Raw genomic sequence first — 21,030 nt, forward strand, 5'->3', positions numbered from 1 at the left:
CAACGATGGAACGGTAAGTTATCATTATCTTCAGTTTGTGCGACATAAGTATCCTAAGTAAAGGCATTCAACCCTTTATTCACACTTTTTCACCCCTCCTATTGGGATTTACAGAAAAAAGTACGTGTTCCTTTATTTTTAAAGGAGATTCTAATTATCAGTTTTTACATCTGACAAACTTTTAAAATTTTGAGATATTGATACATTCATTTTAAAATCCCCCCCTTTCAACCCCTCCCTCTATTTGGATTTTCCAAAAACAAAAAATGCGTGTTTCTATATTTTTAGAAGAGATCACAAATACCAATTTTCAGGTCTGTAATATCTTCAGTTTCTGAGATATAGGTACCCTCATTAAAGGCGTTCAACCCATTTTTCACCCATTCTCACTCCTCCTATTGTTATTTTCGAAAACAAAAAATACGTTTTTCTTTATTTTTAAAGGGGGTTCTAAATACCAATTTATACATCTGTAAACTTTTAAGGTTTTTAGATATCGATACACTCATTTTAAAATTTCACCCCCATTACTTGGATTTTCCAAAATAAAAAATACGTGTCTCTTGATCCTTAGAGGAGATCCCAAAAACAATTTTCATGTCCGTAATATCTACAGTTTCTGAGATATATGTATCCTCATTAAAGATATTCAACCCCGTTTTCACCCCTCCTATTGGGATATACCGAAAACAAAAAATACGTGTTTATTTTTAAAGGAAATCCTAAATGCCAGTTTTTACATCTGTATACTTTTAAAGTATTGAGATATAGATACACACATTGTAAAAATTCACCCCCCTTTTAACCCCCTTAGCGACGGAATATCCAAAAATCCTCCCTTAGCGAGAACCTACATTGTAGTATAAATGTATCCTCAAAATTTCATTTCACTATGTCCAGTAGTTTTGGCTCGGCGATGATGAATCAGTCAGTCAGTCAGTCAGTCAGGACAAGTTCTTTTATGTATATAGACTACCAAGATACCCGTGCTTCGGTACGGTGTTATACTGAAATGTATAATTGAATGCTTAACGTTTTATATATAATCCGCCGAAATTCGCGATCTGACTCGTTTTCTAGTAGATTACGGCAAGTTTCCTCCCATATTTCAATCTTTCTTTTCAGCAATCGATTTCGTACTTCCCGGGCTTTTCCTATAAGCATATTTAATATGGATCAGATTCTTCAGGAGATCCAGCGTGGTGTCGTCTTGGGTGCCTTGGCGGTACTGAACCCGCGGCCGGACTGCAGTCTTAGTAACTAACCGTCCAGGACCCGTTTCCAGCGCGGTTCGCACATTTGATGATGGTCCAGAATATTTATTGTTATTATTGTTATTATTATTATTAGGGTGGGTGATATCAGTTGGATTTATTTCAAATGTGTTTAAAGTTTTATTTATATGCTAGGAGAATCTACTGTAATCTAAGAACGTACTCCGAAGGAAAAGATGGCTCTTGAAAACGAACCCAGGAAAGATTAAAAATGATCGGTTTATTATCAGAATACGTACACCGAAAATCTACAGCCTGTTTCCAGTCATTCGACAGGGTGAGGATTGGAATGAGTAAAGCCCCATTTAGCGGCGACAAGAGGAATAATGCCGGCTGGCGAAACCTGTCGCACTCCTCTGGGGTAATGATTAATGAATGACAAATGAAATGAAATTATATTGGACAGTGTTGCTGGAATGAGTGATGACACGGAAAACCGGAGTATGTGGAGGAAAGCCTGTCCCGCCTCCGTTTAGTCCAGCACGAATGTCACATGGAGTGACCGGGATTTGAACCACGGGACCCAGCAGTGGGAGGCAGGCGCGCTGCCGCCTGAGCAACGGAGGCTCCTTATAATTACATTATGAACAGTAAAATCAATTGGTCTCACCTCCTTTTACACCCCACCACCGTTAAGTTTATTTACCCCCCCCCCCCGCCACCCCCCGTCATCAAAAAACTAACAAAAGGTATGTTCCTTTACGTTTAAAGGAGATTCCAAACACCGATGTTCACGTCTATTACCTCCAGTTTTGAGATCAAAATAATTCACCTTTTTCACTTTCACCCCCCCCCCACCAAGTGAACTTTCCGGCAAAATATACTTGTTTCTTTTATAGTAAAGGATCTTCTAAATAGCAACTATCAGGACTCTAACTTCTTCAGTTTTTGATTTATGTGTCCTCATGAAAGGAATTCAACTTCTTTTCACTTCCGCCCCCCCAAGATGTTTCCCCCTCCCCCCAAAACGGGTTTTTCTTTGTTTTTAAAGGAGATCTAAATACCAATTTTCACGTCTGTAGGCCCTAACAGCTTTAGTTTATTAGATGTAAGTATTCTCATAGAATAAAGTCAATTATTTTTTCAATTCTTTCACCCCCCTTACCTTCCTTAGATTGTCCAGGAATACGTGTTTCTTTACTTTTAAAGCAGATTCCAAATATCTAATTTCATGTCTGTAACATTTTCATTTTTGAGTTACCGGTAGCCTATTTAAAGGAATTCAAAACCATTTTCAGTCACTTCCCCCCCCCCCTGCACCCGAGTGGTATTTCCGAAAACTGAAAATACACGTTTCTTTATTTTTAATAGAGATAAAAAATATCATCTTTCACTTCTGTAACATGTTAAGTTTTTTAGATATACTGTGTAAATTCTCATTTTAAAATTTCACCCCCGTTTTAGTTCCCTTTAAGAGGAGTTTCCAAAAACAAATCACCTATGTTTCTTTACATTTACAGGAGATTCCAAATACCACCTTTTACGTCTGTAATATTCTGCGTTTCTCAGATATTCTGTGGGTATAGTCTTTCAAACAATTCACCCCAATTTTATCACTCCTGTTCAACCGCCATTAATTGGATTTTCCAAAAACAAAAAAAAATACGTGTTCCTTTATTTTTAAAGGAGATCCCATATACAAATTTTCAGTTCTGTAATATCTTCAGTTTATGAGATATATGTATCCTCAATAAAGGCATTCAACCCATTATTCACCCTTCTACACCCCCTCCTATTGGGATTTAAAAAAACAAAAAATGTGTTCCTTTATTTTTTAAGGAGACTCTAAATATCAATTTTTACATGTGTAAACTTTTATAGTTTTTTATATAGATGCACTTATTTTAAAAATCCACCCCCTTCCCCCCCCCCTTATTTGGATTTTCCAAAAGCGAAAAAAACGTTTCTTTATTTTTAAAGGAGATCCCAAATACCAATTTTCAGGTCTGTAATACCTTCAGGTTCTGAAATATAGTAATCGCATTAAAGGCATTCAACCCATTTTCATCCTTTTCAACCCTTTCGATTGGGTTTTTCCGAAAACAAATAAATACGAGTTTATTTTTAAAGGAGATTCTAAATGCCAATTTTTACATCTATAAACTTTAAAATTTTGATATAGAGATACACACATTTTAAAAATTCACCCCCTTTTCACCCCCATTAATTGCATTTGCCAAAAAAAAATACGTGTCCCTTTTTTTAAAGGACATTCTAAATGCCAATTTTTACATCTATAAACTTCAAAATTTTGAGATATAAATACACTCATTTTAAAAATTCACCCCCTTTTCACCCCTTAGCGACGGCGTATCCAAAAATCCTCTCTTAGCGAGCACCTACATCTTAATATGAATGTATCCCCAAAATTTCCTTTTTTAATTTCCTGTAGTTTTGGCTCGGCGATGATGAATCAGTCAGTCAGTCAGTCAGTCAGTACAAGTTATTTTATATATGAGGCGTCTAGTATCAAAACCGGCCAAGTCACAAAATTTAGGGAAATGAGTTAAGGTTATCAATTTGAAGTAGAAGTATAGCACTATCGGGTGAAACAAGAATATGCTTTAAAATCGTCCATGTCTTCATGTTATAGAGCACTGAATTCTCGGTCGTGCAACAGAATCGCGCAAGTCATGCAGCCAGTGAATTCAAAACCGGCCAAGTCAAGGAACGAGCGACAATCTTTATGATGCAGCGTTATTGTCTGGAATCTTGTGTTGTAAGCAACAATGTGATAATATCAGTAGGCAAAATCGTTCCTAGTAATGTATATTCTTTGAAGTCATAATATTTTGTTTTTTGTTCGTTTGCAACACTGATTTACGTATTCGCGGGCTTCTTACCGTCATTGGCGCCAAAGCAATCCTATTTCCGGTGTGCTCGTATTTTGACAATATTGTGTGCTGTAACATGGATAGTGTTCCGAGTGGTAAACTGAAAGATTTACTTTCATACCTTGTGAAATTGTACAAAATTGCAACAAAAACGGCCAAGTCAAAATTTAAATTAACAAAAAAGATGGGTTAATTATGAGTTAGATTTCTCAAAACAGCGGAACTTAAATATTAAACCATTAAGGATATAACTGTGAAAAGAAAATCTTTTCTGACCATCATTGCTTTGCCTCTACAGGTTTTTCGTCCATATTGAAAAATATGCCTTGAGTGACTTGGCCGGTTTTGATACTAGACGCCTCATATATAGATATAGATGAGTTACTAACATTCTTGAAAACTTCTTTTCCTTGCATGCTTGTCTTTTGTAAACAGGACGATCCATTATGAATGAACATAGGTCACGTATGCTAATGTTCCCATCCACACAAGTGCATGAGTATTCCTATTGGGGCAAACACTCCCTTTTCAGCAGTAGGAGTGATGTAACATCTAACTCACTGCCGTAGCTAAGGGGGGTGTAGGGGGGCAGCCATGTACATACTGCTTGAAGAATCTTGAATGAAATGAAAGCACTTACGATTGTGATGCGCGGGGATTTTCCTTGTAGAGGCCAACCGTGTGTTGACAAATGTCAAGGAATAAGGGAAAGGCCAATTAACGAGTGATTACTTGCTTCAATAGTATCCTATTTTTTTAACCCTCTCCGTTAGAATTAACAGCAAGCCGGCGGTGATGTAGCGTCAAGCCTGAGGTGATGTAGCGTTTTTGATCTCCACGCTGAGGGAATGGTCTTCGGAGGCCCCCACGTTTTAAAAAGAGCCTAGGAATTTAACTGAAATATTGCCTCCCATTTGAGCGTGGCGTTTTACATGTGAGTATGTTTACAAACATCCTAATATTCGTCTTTCCGGTCTGCGTACGACTGACCAATACTGCAACACGGCTTAGTGGCACAGGGGGGTAGTGGAGAACTTATTTTGATACGTGTATTTTATTACGTTGCAAGAGCTGAAAATCCTAAAGTATATCTCCCTAAACCAGACAACCATATTGCTTTATTGATTGCTTTCTAGACGTGTAGATACTTCCAACCAAATAATTTGTTATTGAACTTACCTTTTTTGTACTTAAGAAGAGCCATCCACGGATACTCTCCTAAAGCCGTCTCCTTTCCTCCTACGATACGGGAAGTGGAACTTACACCACATTCTTTCGGCAGATAATCACTCTTCGACTTCTTGGTTTGGGTTTCTGTGCTGGTGGTGATAGTTGTAGTTGTAGTTGTAGTTGTAGTCGTAGTTGTATCTTTCTTAGTAAATCCAGGAGGATATAGCTTCCCGATGTTGATGAACGGATCTCCAAAATCATACTCATAATAATCGTCGTAATTGTCTGTGGAAATACATGAGAAACAGGTAATTATACAGAATTCCCTGTCTCTTTATGTTTTGCTACTTGTTTTACGTCCCACGAACTTCAGACAGGTCTTATGGCGACGTCCGGGTAGGACTGAGCTAGGACTGGGAAGGAAGAAACCGTGGTCTTCATTAAGGTACAGTCTGGTGTGAATATGGGAAATCAAGGGAAAAAATATTTGCGACTGCGGACAATGAGGTTCGACCCACTATCCCCTGAATTAAAATTATCAGCTACACGTTCCGAAAACAAGTTAGTGATCACATACGTAAGGTTGGCATCAGGAAAGTATCTTACCGTAAAACAAGAACAAGTCCACATGTGTGACACATCTCTCACCTCTGACCCCACAAGAGTGTGGGGAAATATTAGAAAGAAGAAGATTGCTTGAAAGAATTGAAATTTATACAGACTTCACAATAATTGTGGATATTAGGAATCACCTATTTATATTTGAAACTAGCAAGATTCCCGTACTTCGCTACGGTATTATACTGAAATTTGTTATTGAATGCTTAACGTTTTATATATAATCCGCCGAAACTCGGGATCTGACTGGTTTTCTGAGAGATTACGGCAATGCTCCTCCCGTTTTTTTATCTTTCTTTCCAGCAATCGATTTCGTACTTCCCGGGCTAGGTCCAGGTAAAACACCCGGTCAGTTGGGTCCCTAAATCTTTGTCATCTTTTCTTACAAGCATTTTTAATATGGATCAAAAACTTGAGGAGATCCAACGTGGTGTCTTCTTTGGTGCGTTGACGGTACTGAATCCGCGGCCGGCCTGCATTCGCTGTCATTAACCGTCCAGGACGCGTTTCCAGCGCGGTCCGCACAGTTTGACGACGGTCCAGAACATTATTACTATTATTTATATTATTATTATTATTATTGATGTTCTGGACGCACAGCAAGATGAAAGACTGCTACATGGCGGTAAATTACATCTGTTGCCATTGTCAATGCTGACAATGTGACCAGCACCACTGTCGCGCGTAGGCAACTGCGCGGGATTTCTAGAGATACGAATGACATACTTCCGTGCATTATCGACCTAATTATAGAGGTGATCAATTGTATGCTCAATCTCATTCCTATCGTTTATTTCAAATGTGTTTAAATTTTTATTTATATGCCAGTAAAATCAATTGGTCTCGCCGATGACCTCGGTGTTAGGCCACTTTAAACAACAAGCATCATCATCATCAGCTCCTTTTTCACCCCACCGCCGTAATCTAAGAACGTTCTCCAAAACAAAAGATGGCTCTTGAAAACGAACCCTGGAAAGATTAAACATGATAGCTTTATGATCAGAATAACTACATTGAAAATCCACAGCCTGTTTCCAGCCATGCGACCGGGTCAGGAATAGAATGAATAAAGCCGCCCGCCATCTAGCGGCGAGGATAGGAATTATGCAGGCTGCCGAAGCCTGTCGCACGCCTCTGGGGCAGTGATTAATGAATGACAAACGAAATGAAATAATATTGGGGTGTGTTGCTGGAATGAATGATGACGGCGAAAACCGGACTACACGGATAAAATGCTGTCCTACCTCCGCTTTGTCCAGCACAAATCTCACATGAGTGACCGAGATTTGAACCACGGAACCCAGCGGTGAGAGGCCGGCGCGCTGCCACCTGAGCTACGGAGGCTCCTTGTAAGTACATTATGAACAGTAAAATCAATTGGTCTCGCCGATGACCTCGGTGTTAGGCCACTTTAAACAACAAGCATCATCATCATCAGCTCCTTTTTCACCCCACCGCCGTTAAGTTGATTCCCCGCTCCCCAAAAAAAGAAGGCGTGTTTCCTTAAGTTTAATGGAGATTCCAAATACCAATGTTTACGTCTGTTACCTTCAATTTTGAGATATAAGTATCCCCATAAAAATAATTCACGTTATTTTCAGTACCTTAAACATTCCACCACCTCCCCCCACCCACCCACCCTTAAGTGAATTTTCCGGCAAAAAACACTTCTTTCTTTATCGTAAAGGATCTTCTAAAAACAATTATCACTACTCTAACGTCTTCACCTTTTGAGATATATGTCCCCATGAAAGGAATTCAACACCTTTTCACTCCCACACCCCAAGATGATTCCCCGCCTCCCAAAGCGCGTTTTTCTTTGTTTTTAAAGGAGATATAAATACCAATTTTCACGTGTGTAATAATTTCACTTTTTATTAGATGTAATTTAGTATCCTCATACAATTAATTTAATGAATTTTTAATTTCTTCCACCTCGCTACCCCCACCCCCATTCATTGGTTTTTCCGAGAATACATGTTTCTTTATTTTCAAAGCAGATTCCAAATACCACTTCTGTAACATCTTCAGTTTTTGAAATATCAGTATTCTAATTAAAAGAATTCAACCCCATTTTCAGTCACTTTAAACCCCAGTGGTTTTTCAGAAAACTAAAAATACACAATTCTTTATTTTAATAGAGATAAACATACAATTTTTCACTTCTGTAACATGTTAAGTTTTTGAGATATACTGTAGAAATTCTCATTTTAAAATTTCACCCCTTTTTTAGTTCCCATTCAGTGGAGTTTCCAAGAACAAATCACCTATGTTTCTTTATTTTAACAGAAGATTACAAATACCTGTTTTTACGTGTGTAACATTTTACGTTTCTGAGATATACTGTAGATGTAGTCTTCCTAGAAACTCACCCTAAATTGTCACTCCTGTTTAACCCCCATTAATTGAATTTTCCAAAAAAGAAAACGTGTTTCTTTATTTTTGAAGGAGATCCTATAAACCAGTTTTCAGGTCTGTATTATCTTCAGTTTCTGAGACATAAGTATCCTAATTAAAGGCATTCAACCCTTTATTCACACTTTTTCACCCCTCCTATTGGGATTTTCAGAAAACAAAAAAGACGTGTTCCTCTATTTTTAAAGGAGATTCTAAGTATCAATTTTTACATCTGCAAACTTTTATAATTTTGAGATATTGATACACTCAATTTAAAAATCCCCCCTTTCATCCCCTCCCCCTATTTAGATTTTCCAAAAACAAAAAAATCGTGTTTCTTTATTTTTAGATGAGATCCCAAATACAAATTTTCAAGTCTGTAATATCTTCAGTTTCTGATATATAGCTATCCTCATTAAAGGCGTTCAACCCATTTTTCACCCATCTTCACTCCTCCTATTGTTATTTTCCGAAAACAAAAACAAAACGTTTTCTTTATTTTTAAAGGGGATTCTAAATACCAATTTATACATCTGCAAACTTTTAAAGTTTTTAGATATCGATACACTCATTTTAAAATTTTAGCACCCCTTTTCACCCCCATTACTTGGATTTTCCAAAAAAAAAAAATATACACGTGTTTCTTGATCCTTAAAGGGGATTCCAAAAACTAATTTTCATGTCCGTAATATCTACAGTTTCTGAGATATAAGTATCCTCATTAAAGATATTCAACCCCGTTTTCACCCCTCCTATTGGGATTTACCGAAAACAAAAAAATACGTGTTTATTTTTTAAATAGATTCTAAATGCCAATTTTTACATATGTATACTTTTAAAATTTTGTGATATAGATGCACTCATTGTAAAATTCACCCCCCTTTTAACCCCTTTAGCAAAGGAATATCCAAAAATCCTCCCTTGGCGAGCACCTACATTGGTATATAAATGTATCCTCAAAATTTAATTTCATTATGTCCAGTAGTTTTGGTTCGGCGATGATGAATCACTCAGTCAGTCAGTCAGTCAGTCAGTCAGTCAGTCAGGACAAGTTACTTTATATATATAGACTACCAAGATAACCGTGCTTCGCTACGGTATTATACTGAAATTTATAATTGAATGCTTAACGTTTTCTATATAATCCGCCGAAATTCGCGATCTGCCTCGTTTTCTGAGAGAATCCGCCAAAGTTCGCGTTCTGACTCGTTTTCTGAGAGTTTACGGCAAAGTTCCTCCATTTTCAAACTTTCTCTCCAGCAATCGATTTCGTACTTCCCGGGCTAGGTCCACGTATTAAATAATAATAATAATAATATTGGCTTTACGTCCCACTACCTACTTTTTCAGTTTTCGGAGGCGCCGAGGTGCCTGTATTTTGTCCCACAGGAATTCATTTACGTGCCAGTAAATCTACCAACACGGGGCTGACGTAATTCAGCACCTTAAAATACCACTGGATTGAGCCAGGTTCGAACCTGCCAAGTTGGGGACAGAAGGCCAGCGCCTCAACCGTCTGAGCCACTCAGCCCGGCGAGTTCCACGTATTCCACTCGGTCAGTTGGGTCCCTAAATCTTTTCCTATAAACATATATATATATATAAAATAACTTGTCCAGACTGACTGACTGAGTGATTCATCATCGCCGAGCCAAAAATACAGAAATAAAAAAATGAAATTTTAGGGATACATTCATATTAACATGTAGGTGCTCGCTAAGAGAGGATTTTGGGATACTCCGTCTCTAAGGGGGTGAAAAGGGGGGTTAAATTTTAAAATGAGTGTATCTATATCTCATAACTTTAAAAGTTTACAGATGTGAAATTTGGTATTTAGTATCATCTTTAAAAATAAGGTAACATGTATTTTTTTGTTTTCAGAAAATCCCAATAGGAGGGGTGAAAAGGGGTGAAAAAGGGTTGAATGCCTTTAATGCGGCTACTTATATTTCAGAACCTGAAGGTATTACAGATCTGAATATTGGTATTTGGGATCTACTTTAAAAATAAAGAAACATGTATTTTTTGTTTTCGGAAAATCCCCATAGGAGGGGTGAAAAAGAGGTTGGATGCCTTTAATGAGCATACTCATATCTCAGAAACTGAAGATATTACAGACCTGAATATTGGTATTTGGGATCTCCTTTAAAAATAAAGAAACGTTTTTTGCTTTTGGAAAATCCAAATAGTGGGGGGGGGATGGGATGGATTTTTTAAAATAAGTGCATCTATATAAAAAAAACTATAAAAGTTTACACATGTAAAAATTGATATTTAGAGTCTCCTTTAAAAATAAAGGAACACATTTTTTTGTTTTCTGTAAATCCCATTAGGAGGGGCTGTAGAAGGGTGAGTAATGGGTTGAATGCCTTTAATGAGGGTACATATATCTCAGAAACTGAAGATATTACAGAACTGAAAATTTCTATATGGGATCTACTTTAAAAATAAAGGAACACGTATATTTTTGTTTTTGGAAAATCCAATGAATGGCTGTTGAACAGCAGTGACAAATTGGGGTGAATTTTTTGAAAGACTATACCTACAGAATATCTGAGAAACGTAGAATATTACAGACGTAAAAAGTGGTAATTGTAATCTCCTGTAAATGTAAAGAAACATAGGTGATTTGTTTTTTGAAACTCCTCTTAAGGGAAACTAAAACGGGGGTGAAATTTTAAAATGAGAATTTATACAGTATATCTAAAAAACTTAACATGTTACAGAAGTGAAAGATGGTATTTTTTATCTCCATTAAAATTAAAGAAACATGTATTTTCAGTTTTCGGAAATAACACTTGGGTGCAAGGGAGGGGGGGGGGGGTTAACGTGACTGAAAATGGTGTTGAATTCTTTTAATTAGGCTACATTTAACTCAAAAATGAAGATGTTACAGACGTGAAATTAGATATTTGGAATCTGCTTTAAAATTAAAGAAACACGTATTCCCGGAAAATCCAATGAAGGGGGGTGAAAGAATTGAAAAATTAATTGACTTAATTCTATGAGAATACTTACATCGAATAACAACTAAAGTTGTTAGGGCCTACAGATGTGAAAATTGGTATTTAGATCTCCCTTTAAAACAAAGGAAAACCCGTTTTTAGGGGGGTGGGGGAAGTGAAAAGATGTTGAATTCCTTTCATGAGGACACATAAATCAAAAACTGAAGAAGTTAGAGTCCTGATAGTTGGTATTTAGAAGATCTTTTACTATTAAAGAAATAAGTATATTTTGCCGGAAAATTCACTTAGGGGGGGGAGGGTGAAAGTGAAAAAGGTGAATTATTTTGATCTCAAAACTGGTGGTAATATACGTGAACATTTGTATTTGGAATATCCTTTAAACGTAAAGAAACACACCTTCTTTTTGTTTTTGGTGGATCGGGGGGGGGGGGGGGGTTTAAATAAATTTAACGGCGGTGGGTTGTAAAAGGAGGTGAGACCTATTGATTTGACTGTTCATAATGTAATTATAAGGAGCCTCCGTTGCTCAGGCGGCAGCGCGCCGGCCTCCCACTGCTGGGTTCCGTGGTTCAAATCCCGGTCACTCCATGTGACATTCGTACTGGACTAAACGAATGCGGGACAGGTTTTTCTCCAGATACTCCGGTTTTCCCTGTCATCATTCATACCAGCAACACTGTCCAATATAATTTCATTTCATTTGTCATTCATTAATCATTACCCCAGAGGACAGGTTTCGGCAGCCGGCACTATTCCTCTTGTCGCAGCGAGATGGGGCTTCATTCATTCCATTCCTCACCCTGTCGAATGACTGGAAACAGGCTGTAGATTTTCGGTGTACGTATTCTGATATTAAAATTCGGTCATTTTTAATCTTTCCTGGGTTCGTTTTCAAGAGCCGTTTTTCCTTCGGAGTACGTTCTTAGATTACAGTAGATTCTCCTGGCATATAAATAAAAGTTTAAACACATTTGAAATAAACGATAATAATGAGATTGACCGTCCAATTGTTCACCCCTATAATAAGGACAATAATGCACGGAAGTATGTCATTCGTATCGCCAGAAATCCCGCACACTTGCCTACACGTGACAATGGTGCTGGTCACATTGTCAACAATGACAATGGCAGCAGATGTAATTTACCGCCAGGTAGCGGTCTTGCATCTTGCTGTGGGGTCCAGAAAATCAATAATAATAATAATAATAATAATAATAATAATAATAATAATAATAATAATAATAATAATAGTAATAATAATAATAATCATCTAAATCCAACTGATATCACCCACCCTAATAATAATAATAATAATAATAATAATAATAATAACAATAATTATGAATAATATTCTGGACCATCATCAAATGTGCGAACCGCGCTGGAAACGGGTCCTAGACGGGTAGTGACTAAGACTGCAGTCCGGCCGTGGTTTCAGTACCGCCAAGGCACCCAAGGCGACACCACGCTGGATCTCCTGAAGGATCTGGTCCATGTTAAAAATGCTTATAGGAAAAGCCCGGGAAGTACACAATCGATTGCTAAAAAGAAAGATTGAAATATGGGAGGAAACTTGCCTTAATCTACTAGAAAACGAGTAAGATCGCGAATTTCGGCGGATTGTATATAAAACGTTAAGCATTCAATTATACATTTCAGTATAATACCGTAGCGTAGCACGGGTATCTTGCTAGTCTATATATGTAAAAGAACTTGTCCTGACTGACTGACTGATTCATCATCGCCGAGCCAAAGCTACTGGACATAAAAAATATAGAATACATTCATATTAACATGTAGGTGCTCGCTAAGGAAGGATTTTTGGATATTCCGTCCTGAAGAGGGTGAAAAGGGGGTGAATTTTTAAAATGAGGATATCTATATCTCAAAAACTTAAAAGTTTACAGACGTAAAAGTTGGTATTTGGAATCTCCTTTAAAAATAAAGAAACACGTATTTTGTTGTTTTCGGAAAAGCCCATTGAGGGGTATGAAAAACGGGGGAATATTGTTTGAACACCCTTTATGAGGACACTTTTATCTCATAACATGAAGATTTTACAGACATGAAAACTGAAATTTGGAATCTCCTTTGAAAATTAAGAAACACGTATTTTTGTGTTTTTGGATAATCCGATGAATAGGAGGTGAACAGGAGTGAAAACGGGGTGAATTTTTAAAACGACTATATCTGAAAATTATCTCAGACACGTAACGTATTACAGGTTTGAAAACTGGTACTTGAAATTTCCTGTAAAAGTAAAGAAACATACGTATTTTTTACGGAAATTACACTTGAGGTGAACTGAAAAATGGGGTGAATTTTTAAAATTAGCGTTTCTACAGTATATCTCAAAAACTTAACATGTTGTAGACGTGAAAATTGGTATTTGGAATCTTCTTTAAAAATAAGGAAACACGTATTGTTTGGTTTTCGGGAAAAACCCTTAACGGGTGGGGGTGAAGGAGTTCAAAAATTAGTTGAATTATTTGTATGAGAATGTATATATACACCAACAAATATAAAGATATTACAAACGTGAAAACTGGTATTTGAAATCTCCTTTTAAAATAAAGAAACACGCTTTCTTGGGGGGATTCAATTTGGGGGACGGGTATGAAAACGGAGATGAATTCCTGTTACGAGTATACATATATCTGGAAAACTGAAGATGTTAGAGTCGTGATAATTGGTATTTGGAAGCTCTTTTAAAGAAACGGTTACTGTTCGTTTTTGGAAAATTCACTTGCATGGGGAGTGCCTTGGGAAGTAAAAAATTGAATTCTATCTCTGGAGAAACTTATACCTAAAAAATGAAGGTTACAGACATGGAAATTGGTATTTGGAGTCTACTTTAAAAATAAACGAACACGCATATTTTGGGCGGGGCGAAACCAACATAACGGGCGGGGGTGGAGTGGAAAATGTGTTGAATTATTTTCATGAGGATACTTCTATCTCAAAAACTGAAGATGTTACAGACATGAAAATTTGTATTTGGAATATTCTTTCAAAGTAAAGAAACACGTAATCTTTTGTCTTTGGAAAATCCACTTAAAGGTGGGGGTGAATGAATTGAAAAATTAGTTGAATTGTTTGTATGAGGATATTTTTCTCAAAAACTAAAGATGCTACCCACGTGAAAATTAGTAATAGGAATCTCTTTTAAAAATAAAGAAATCCGAATTTGAGGGGGTGAGGAATCAACTTGGGGCGGAGGTGGTGAAAAAGGAGTTTAGTTCTCTTTTATGGGAATACATATGTCTCAAAACAGAAGATGTTACGTTCGTGATAATTGGCATTTGGAAGATCCTTTATAAATAAAGAAAAAAGCATTTTTCGTTTTCGGAAAATTCACTTGAGGGGGAGGGTGAAAGGAAGTGAAAAATGTAATTATTTTTATGAATAAACATATATCTCAAAAACTTGAGGTTACATACGGGAAAATTTGTATTTGGAATCACCTAAAAAAATAAAGAAGCACGCATTATTGGAGGGGGGTTAATCAAATTAACGGGCTTGGGCGAAAAAGGAGTTGAATTATTTTTATGAGGATACTTACTGTACCGGGTGTACACCTCTACGCCGCACTTTTGAATCTTGCGCCAATAAAACCTCCTCGACAGGAGAAACTCGGAACTTAAAACTGCACCAACTTATACATTTTCTCAGAAGATGTCACTACCGTAATTCTATTTTTGGTGAAGTTTCCTGAACTGTGTGAAATGCTACTTGTTTTGTTTTCCATTCAGCAAGAAGTTTGTACATTCTCTCATAGAGGTCACTAAAAATCTATGATCACGCACCCTGGTGAGAAGTGAAAGAACCTTTCAGAAGAAATTTTGTTTTCGTAAGTTTTTCCTTTACTAAATTCCGTTCATTCATTTCTGGGTTGGCAATATTTATCCTATCTTTCCGCCTGTTTTGATTTTAACCATTCAAGAAATTTTGTAATTAATGTCCAACCAATCACAGGTTTCTTCTTCGATTTGATGTGTAACTTTAAGCGACCCAATAAACGAGAGAGGGTGTGGCTGTTTTATTGATGAAAAGTCTCGAACTTCCCCCGAGGGTTTATAAACTGCTAATTTTCGCGTCTCTTGGACACTTGACCAACATCTAACATAGTGTGTGGACGTGTAGCAGGAGGCCGGAGGTGCCTCTTTCATCAGGCAGCAGGTCTTCAGTTAGGTAATGGCCGCTTAACATCTTTATTTCTTGCTAGCTCAGTAGTGTAACAGGCGGGAAAGATCCGAAACCTTTACAATGTAACCTATCTTTCCAACATGTAATTTTCTGCCGTTTGATGTAAAAACTTCATAAAATCTGTAAGTGTAATTCGGGGATAGAGAGTGACTTACCCTCTCGAGCTCCCCCTCACTTTGGTTTGAGGTGACTACGTTTTGGTAACTGGTTCTCTTCCTTAAGGTTTTAAATTTCTTTCTTATACGGGTCACCTCCATAGTTTGGGAATAGCCCCTGTGTCATCCGCCTAGTGCCTTTTTAGGTCTTAAGAATGCATGTGTAGGAGCGTAAATACCCGCCTCCATTCCTCTTGGTATTTCGGGCCATTCACTCAACCCGTTCTTTTTCTGCTAAGACCCAGTAGGTTGGGTACAAGATACCCCCGTTTCATTTTGTAAATGGAGCCTTAATGGCAAGTAATTGTAAAGTCAACTATTGCCTTGAAGAGGCTTGAAAAACTGAGAGCGTGTCAGCTCTTTTCTTGTGTTGTAAAAGTGCCTCTGGGAGGCCTGATATTGTAATTGGGAGCAAGTGCTCCATGTATCAGGGGTTTTCTGCCCTTTTGAACAAGTTGTTGCTTGGTTAAAGTTGAACTGGGAGCTCAAAAGTTGTAAAGCTATGGGCTTGTAGGCCAAGTGTGTCTAGGATTTGAAATTTTAGATTTTTCTAAGCCCTTTTTTTTAATTGCTATATCGTTGTTATACCACCTAGTGAAAACTTGTTAAATTGTGTAATTCTTGCTTGTTAAAACTCAGAAAATATAACCTTTGTTAAAGTTTTAATTTAACTTTGATTTGGTAGTTAGACCCATTCACCCCGGCACCTTCTTTCACCTCTGCTCATCCACCAAACCACGGTAACAAGTGGTAGCAGAGCATGGTTGAATGGATCTCAATTAAGCCCCTTTTGCCGGCAAAACATTCGATTTAACTTGTACAATAACAATTTTCTCAGTTGCTGGAATTTTCTCTCCTATCTTCTAAATTTGAAACTTTTCTGTCATCATGCCCGGCCCTGAATTAGCTATTAGAAATGTTCAATTTGGAGGCACGGTTACGGCTGATACCACCAAGCTTAAAGAATCCCTTGGATTGCCAATCAGTACCCCATCTTTGGGAGAGAAAGACTTTGATGAGGCTCTCTCCACTATCACTGACAACACTACGGACCTAGCATCTATAGTTAGCTTTTTGAAGTAAGTGATCCATCGCCCAATCAACTTAAACTGGTTCAAGCTAGACTTTTCCATTTTTATCATAGAGTTAGCGATCTATTGCCTCTTAAGTTAAACGAAGTTCAGGGTAAGGAGGCAAGTAATCTTGTTGAACACCTTTCTAAAATACCCAGTATAATTGTTAACTGGGTCTGCTACTCCCAAATCAGACCAGCCCACTGTGGTAAACATAGCTAATGAGGAGGATTCTTCTAAGGGTGAAGAAGCTAGAAGATCGGTAGCTACTCAACAAAAGTTTGCCCCATTAGGAAATGAATCTGAGCGTCGTACATCCATCCCACCACTCGTTTTGAATAATGTAGCCTCTGAACCAGCTTCTCAGCCCCCCTAGGCCTTTACCTACTATGTCACCTGGGTTCAGTAGTTTGCCTCATCCCTTGGCTTTGTTGCTTAGTGGAATTTCTAAATTTTCGATCAGTTCTACTAGTGATGTCATTTCCTTTTTATGATTTTTAGTCGAGTTTCAGAATCACGCTCTGGAGCTTTCTCTTTCCCATTCTCAAATTCTTCAGATTATTTACCCTTATGCCATAGGCGTCCTTTCAGACAAAATAGTTAGAGCCATATCTGAACAATCATCTATAGAAGACTTTCATGCACACCTTCTGGCAAATTTTATTCCGGCTATTGCAATATCCTCTCTAATACAGAAGTATTATTACAGAGTACAGCGTCTGGATGAAAACTTGGCAGACTTCATCCAAGATATTAAGTTTTACACAAGGGTATTTGCTCTTCATTTTCCTGAAGATCAAATTGTACAGGCCATTGTGGAAGGGATTTCACCACCGTACAGGTCATATTTGTGTTTTGCGTCGCGTCTTCAAACCTTCGCGGAGTTAGAAGCTATGGCTGTCTCAGCCGAAGGAGTTAGGTATGCTGACACCTTGCGTGTCGCTAAGTAGCCCCCTCCGCCTTCGAGTACTTTTCGGCCTCCACCTCGCCGAACTTCCATAACCCGCAAACGTTATGCTTGTGGGTCGGCAGATCATCTCCGGAACAAGTGTCCGTTGATTAAATCCAGTGGAACAAAGAAATGAGCAGGGTCATCCCAAGGTTGTTTTAAATGCGGCTCGTTTTCCCATATAGCCAAGAATTGCCCTAATACTAATAGCACCCCTTCCTGCTCAACTTCGAGTGCGTTCTCCACCAACGCAAATAATCAAAAGTGACTAGTGGCATCGGCTGAGTCGGCGTGCTCACCTTCTTCAGGCTCAGCAGCTGTTAAACCCGACGAAAGCTCAGGGAAAATTCAGGGCTCGTCCAATATATCATTCGTAGGTCCCAAGGAATGTCTTAGGATCGCGGCGGAGACCCCCGCACTAGTACCATTTCTCAAAATTGAGTTGAATAATGAACCCATTACCGCTCTATTAGACTCTGGGAGTGTGTGTTCTATTATTTCGGCTGAAAGGTATTCCAAATTAAAGTCTGTCTGTAAATTTTCTGATTATTGTTCGTCTTTGGTTCAATGCGTTTCGGCTAACACTTCTCCATTAGAAATTTTAGGTCTCATCTTTGCCAAAATTAGGATTGCTAAATTTACTTGGAAAGTTAAACTGTTTGTTGCTAAGCATTTGTCTTGCCCCATTATACTGGGAGCGGATTTTATGTCTTTTACTGGTCTAGTGCTCGACATTCAGAGCAAGTCGTTCACCTTCAAGTATGCCAATAATTGTAAAATGCCCTTGTTATAATGTAATTCTGTGTCATATTCATCTGTTTCGTCGACCCAGGATGAGATGTTGTTAGACCTTAGACATCTACCTGAGGAGCAGGCTGAGAGTATTCGTAAGTTGTGTCAGTCGTTTCCAGATGTTTTTTCAGATCCTCTTGGTGTTACTGACCTTATTGAATACAAGTTTGAGGTTACTGATTCCATTCCAGTTAGATTTTTTCAATCACTACTGATCTGAATTTAGGGCAGTCGCCCTGGTGGCAGATTCCCTATCTGTTGTTTTCCTAGCCTTTTTCCTAAATGATTGCAAAGAAATTGGAAATTTATTGAACATCTCCCTCGGTAAGTTATTCCAATCCCCAATTCCCTTTCCTATAAACGAATATTTGCCCCAATTTGTCCTCTTGAATTCCAACTTTATCTTCATATTGTGATTTTTCTTACTTTTAAAGACACCATCCAAACTTATTCGTCTACTGATGTCCTCCCAAGCCATCTCTCCACTGACAGCTCGGAACATACCACTCAGTCGAGCAGCTCGTCTCCTTTCTCCCAAGTCTTCCCAGCCCAGACTTTTCAACATTTTTGTAACGCTACTCTTTTGCCGGAAATCGCCCAGAACAAATCGAACTGCTTTTCTTTGAATTTTTTCCACTTCCTGAATCAAGTAATCCTGGTAAGTGTCCCATACACTAGAACCATACTCAAGTTGAGGTCTCACCAGAGACAAAAATGCTCTCTCCTTTACATCCTTACTACAACCCCTAAATACTCTCATAACCATGTGCAGATCTCTGTGCTCTTTATTTACAATCTTATTTATGTGATTTCCCAGATGAAGATCTTTCCTTATATTAATACCTAGGTATTTACAATGATCCCCAAAGGGAACCTTCACCCCATCAACGCAGTAATTAAAACTGACAGGACTTTTCCTATTTGTGAAGATTTCCACTTTATAGGTTATCTCCACCTAAAATGAAGGCTCTTAAGGAGATCATCGATCAAATGCTGAAAGATCGTATAATTCGGCCCTCTAAGTCGGCGTATTCATCGCCTATTTTCCTAGTTCCGAAACCCCAAAAGTGACGTTAGGCCTGTTATTGACTATAGGGCTTTAAATCCGAAGGTGGTGTTACAATCTGTGCCCCTTCCCGAAATTCACTCTTGTTTCTCGTGGTTTCGAAAAGCTCTTTACTATCTTAGACCTTAATCAGGCGTATAACCAGATCCCTCTAGCCGAAGAATCCAAATATCTGACAGCTTTTGCCAGTGATTGGAACTTGTATGAGTACAACCGCGTGCCCTTCATGCTCCCCACGGGAGCAGCTGTGCTTACGAGACTGCTAGATAGGGTCTTCTCCGACATCAAATTCGAATAATTATACCATTATCTTGATGTCGTATTTTCTGAGACCTTTGAAGAACTTCTAGATCATCTGAAAGAGGTCCTTAATCGCCTTCGTAAGGCAGGGTTAACTGTGAAGTTGTCCAAGGTGGCTTTCGCTAAACCTTCCATGTCATTCCTAGGGCATATTGTGTCGTCCGATGATGTTGCTGTTGATCACTCTAGAACACAGGCCATCCGTAATTTTAAACCTCCTAAGGACATCAAAGTTATTGCCAGGTTCATCGGCATGGTGAATTTCTTTAGGAAATTTATTCCTAATTTCGATAACAGAGCGGCGCCCTTGAACTTACTCCGTAGGAAAGGCGTTAAATTTGAGTGGGGGCCTTCTCAGCAAGCCGCTTTCGAAGACCTGAAATTAGCCCTTTGTAATTCCCCTGTTCTCGCCATGCCTGATTTCTCGAAGAAATTCATCGTTCAACCCGACGCGTCGTCGCCGGCGGTGGCTGCTGTGCTTCTTCAAGAGACAGAACATGGGAAGCGACCCATCGCCTATGCATCTAGGACTCTATCGGCTCAAGAAGCCAAGTATTCTATCAATGAACTTGATGGTTTGGCAGTCTTATTTGCACTAGAGAAGTTCCGCCTCTACCTGGAACACGTCAAGTTCGACTTGGAAACAGATAACCAAGCCTTAAGTTGGATCTTAGCTAGGCCGCGTCGTACTGGTCGTATAGTCCGCTGGGTCATCAGGATTTCTGCCTTCCAGTTTGATGTTAGGCATATAAAATGGTCTGAAAATGTTGTGGCGGACGGACAAAGCCGTATGTTTTCTAATGATGTGGAGACCTCTGATTTGGAAGACAGTTCTTCTCTTCCCGAGTCCATACCTCCTGGTGTAAATGCCATCCTAACTGATGCCCCTATGTTGTTTAGGGACATTGAAAAATATCAACGGGAAGATTCTGTGCTGGCTCCTATTATGGAAACCCTTTCTTCGGGGGAACATGTCGTCCCTTAAGTGTTGAGGAATGGGGTTTTATGTTGCCGTCGGGGCATGATAACATGAAAGTTGTGGTTCCAGCTGTTCTCGTACCTATGATCTTCAAGTACTACCATGAGACTCCATTAGGGGGGCATTTAGGCATCTTCAAAACCCGAGAAATGATCAGAGAGATGTTCATTTGGAAAGGTATGGATGGTGAAATTCGTGAATTGGTAAAAGCTTGTAAATCTTGTTTGCTTAGTAAACCCACCATCTCCACT

The 21,030-nt window shown here is 38.5% G+C and overlaps 1 protein-coding gene across 1 annotated transcript in view; it reads right to left on the reverse strand.

Moving 5' to 3' along the window:
* The window catches only part of LOC136862863 (melanization protease 1), a 176,103-nt gene that overhangs the window by 131,102 nt on the left and 23,971 nt on the right, over positions 1-21,030 (reverse strand). The window contains exon 2 of the mRNA XM_067139128.2: positions 5,288-5,563. Coding sequence (XP_066995229.2) covers positions 5,288-5,563 — 276 coding nt within the window. The remainder of the gene's footprint in view (positions 1-5,287; positions 5,564-21,030) is intronic.

The sequence above is a fragment of the Anabrus simplex genome, chromosome 2 (genome assembly GCF_040414725.1).
Source record: "Anabrus simplex isolate iqAnaSimp1 chromosome 2, ASM4041472v1, whole genome shotgun sequence".
NCBI classification, from domain to species: Eukaryota; Metazoa; Arthropoda; class Insecta; order Orthoptera; family Tettigoniidae; genus Anabrus; species Anabrus simplex.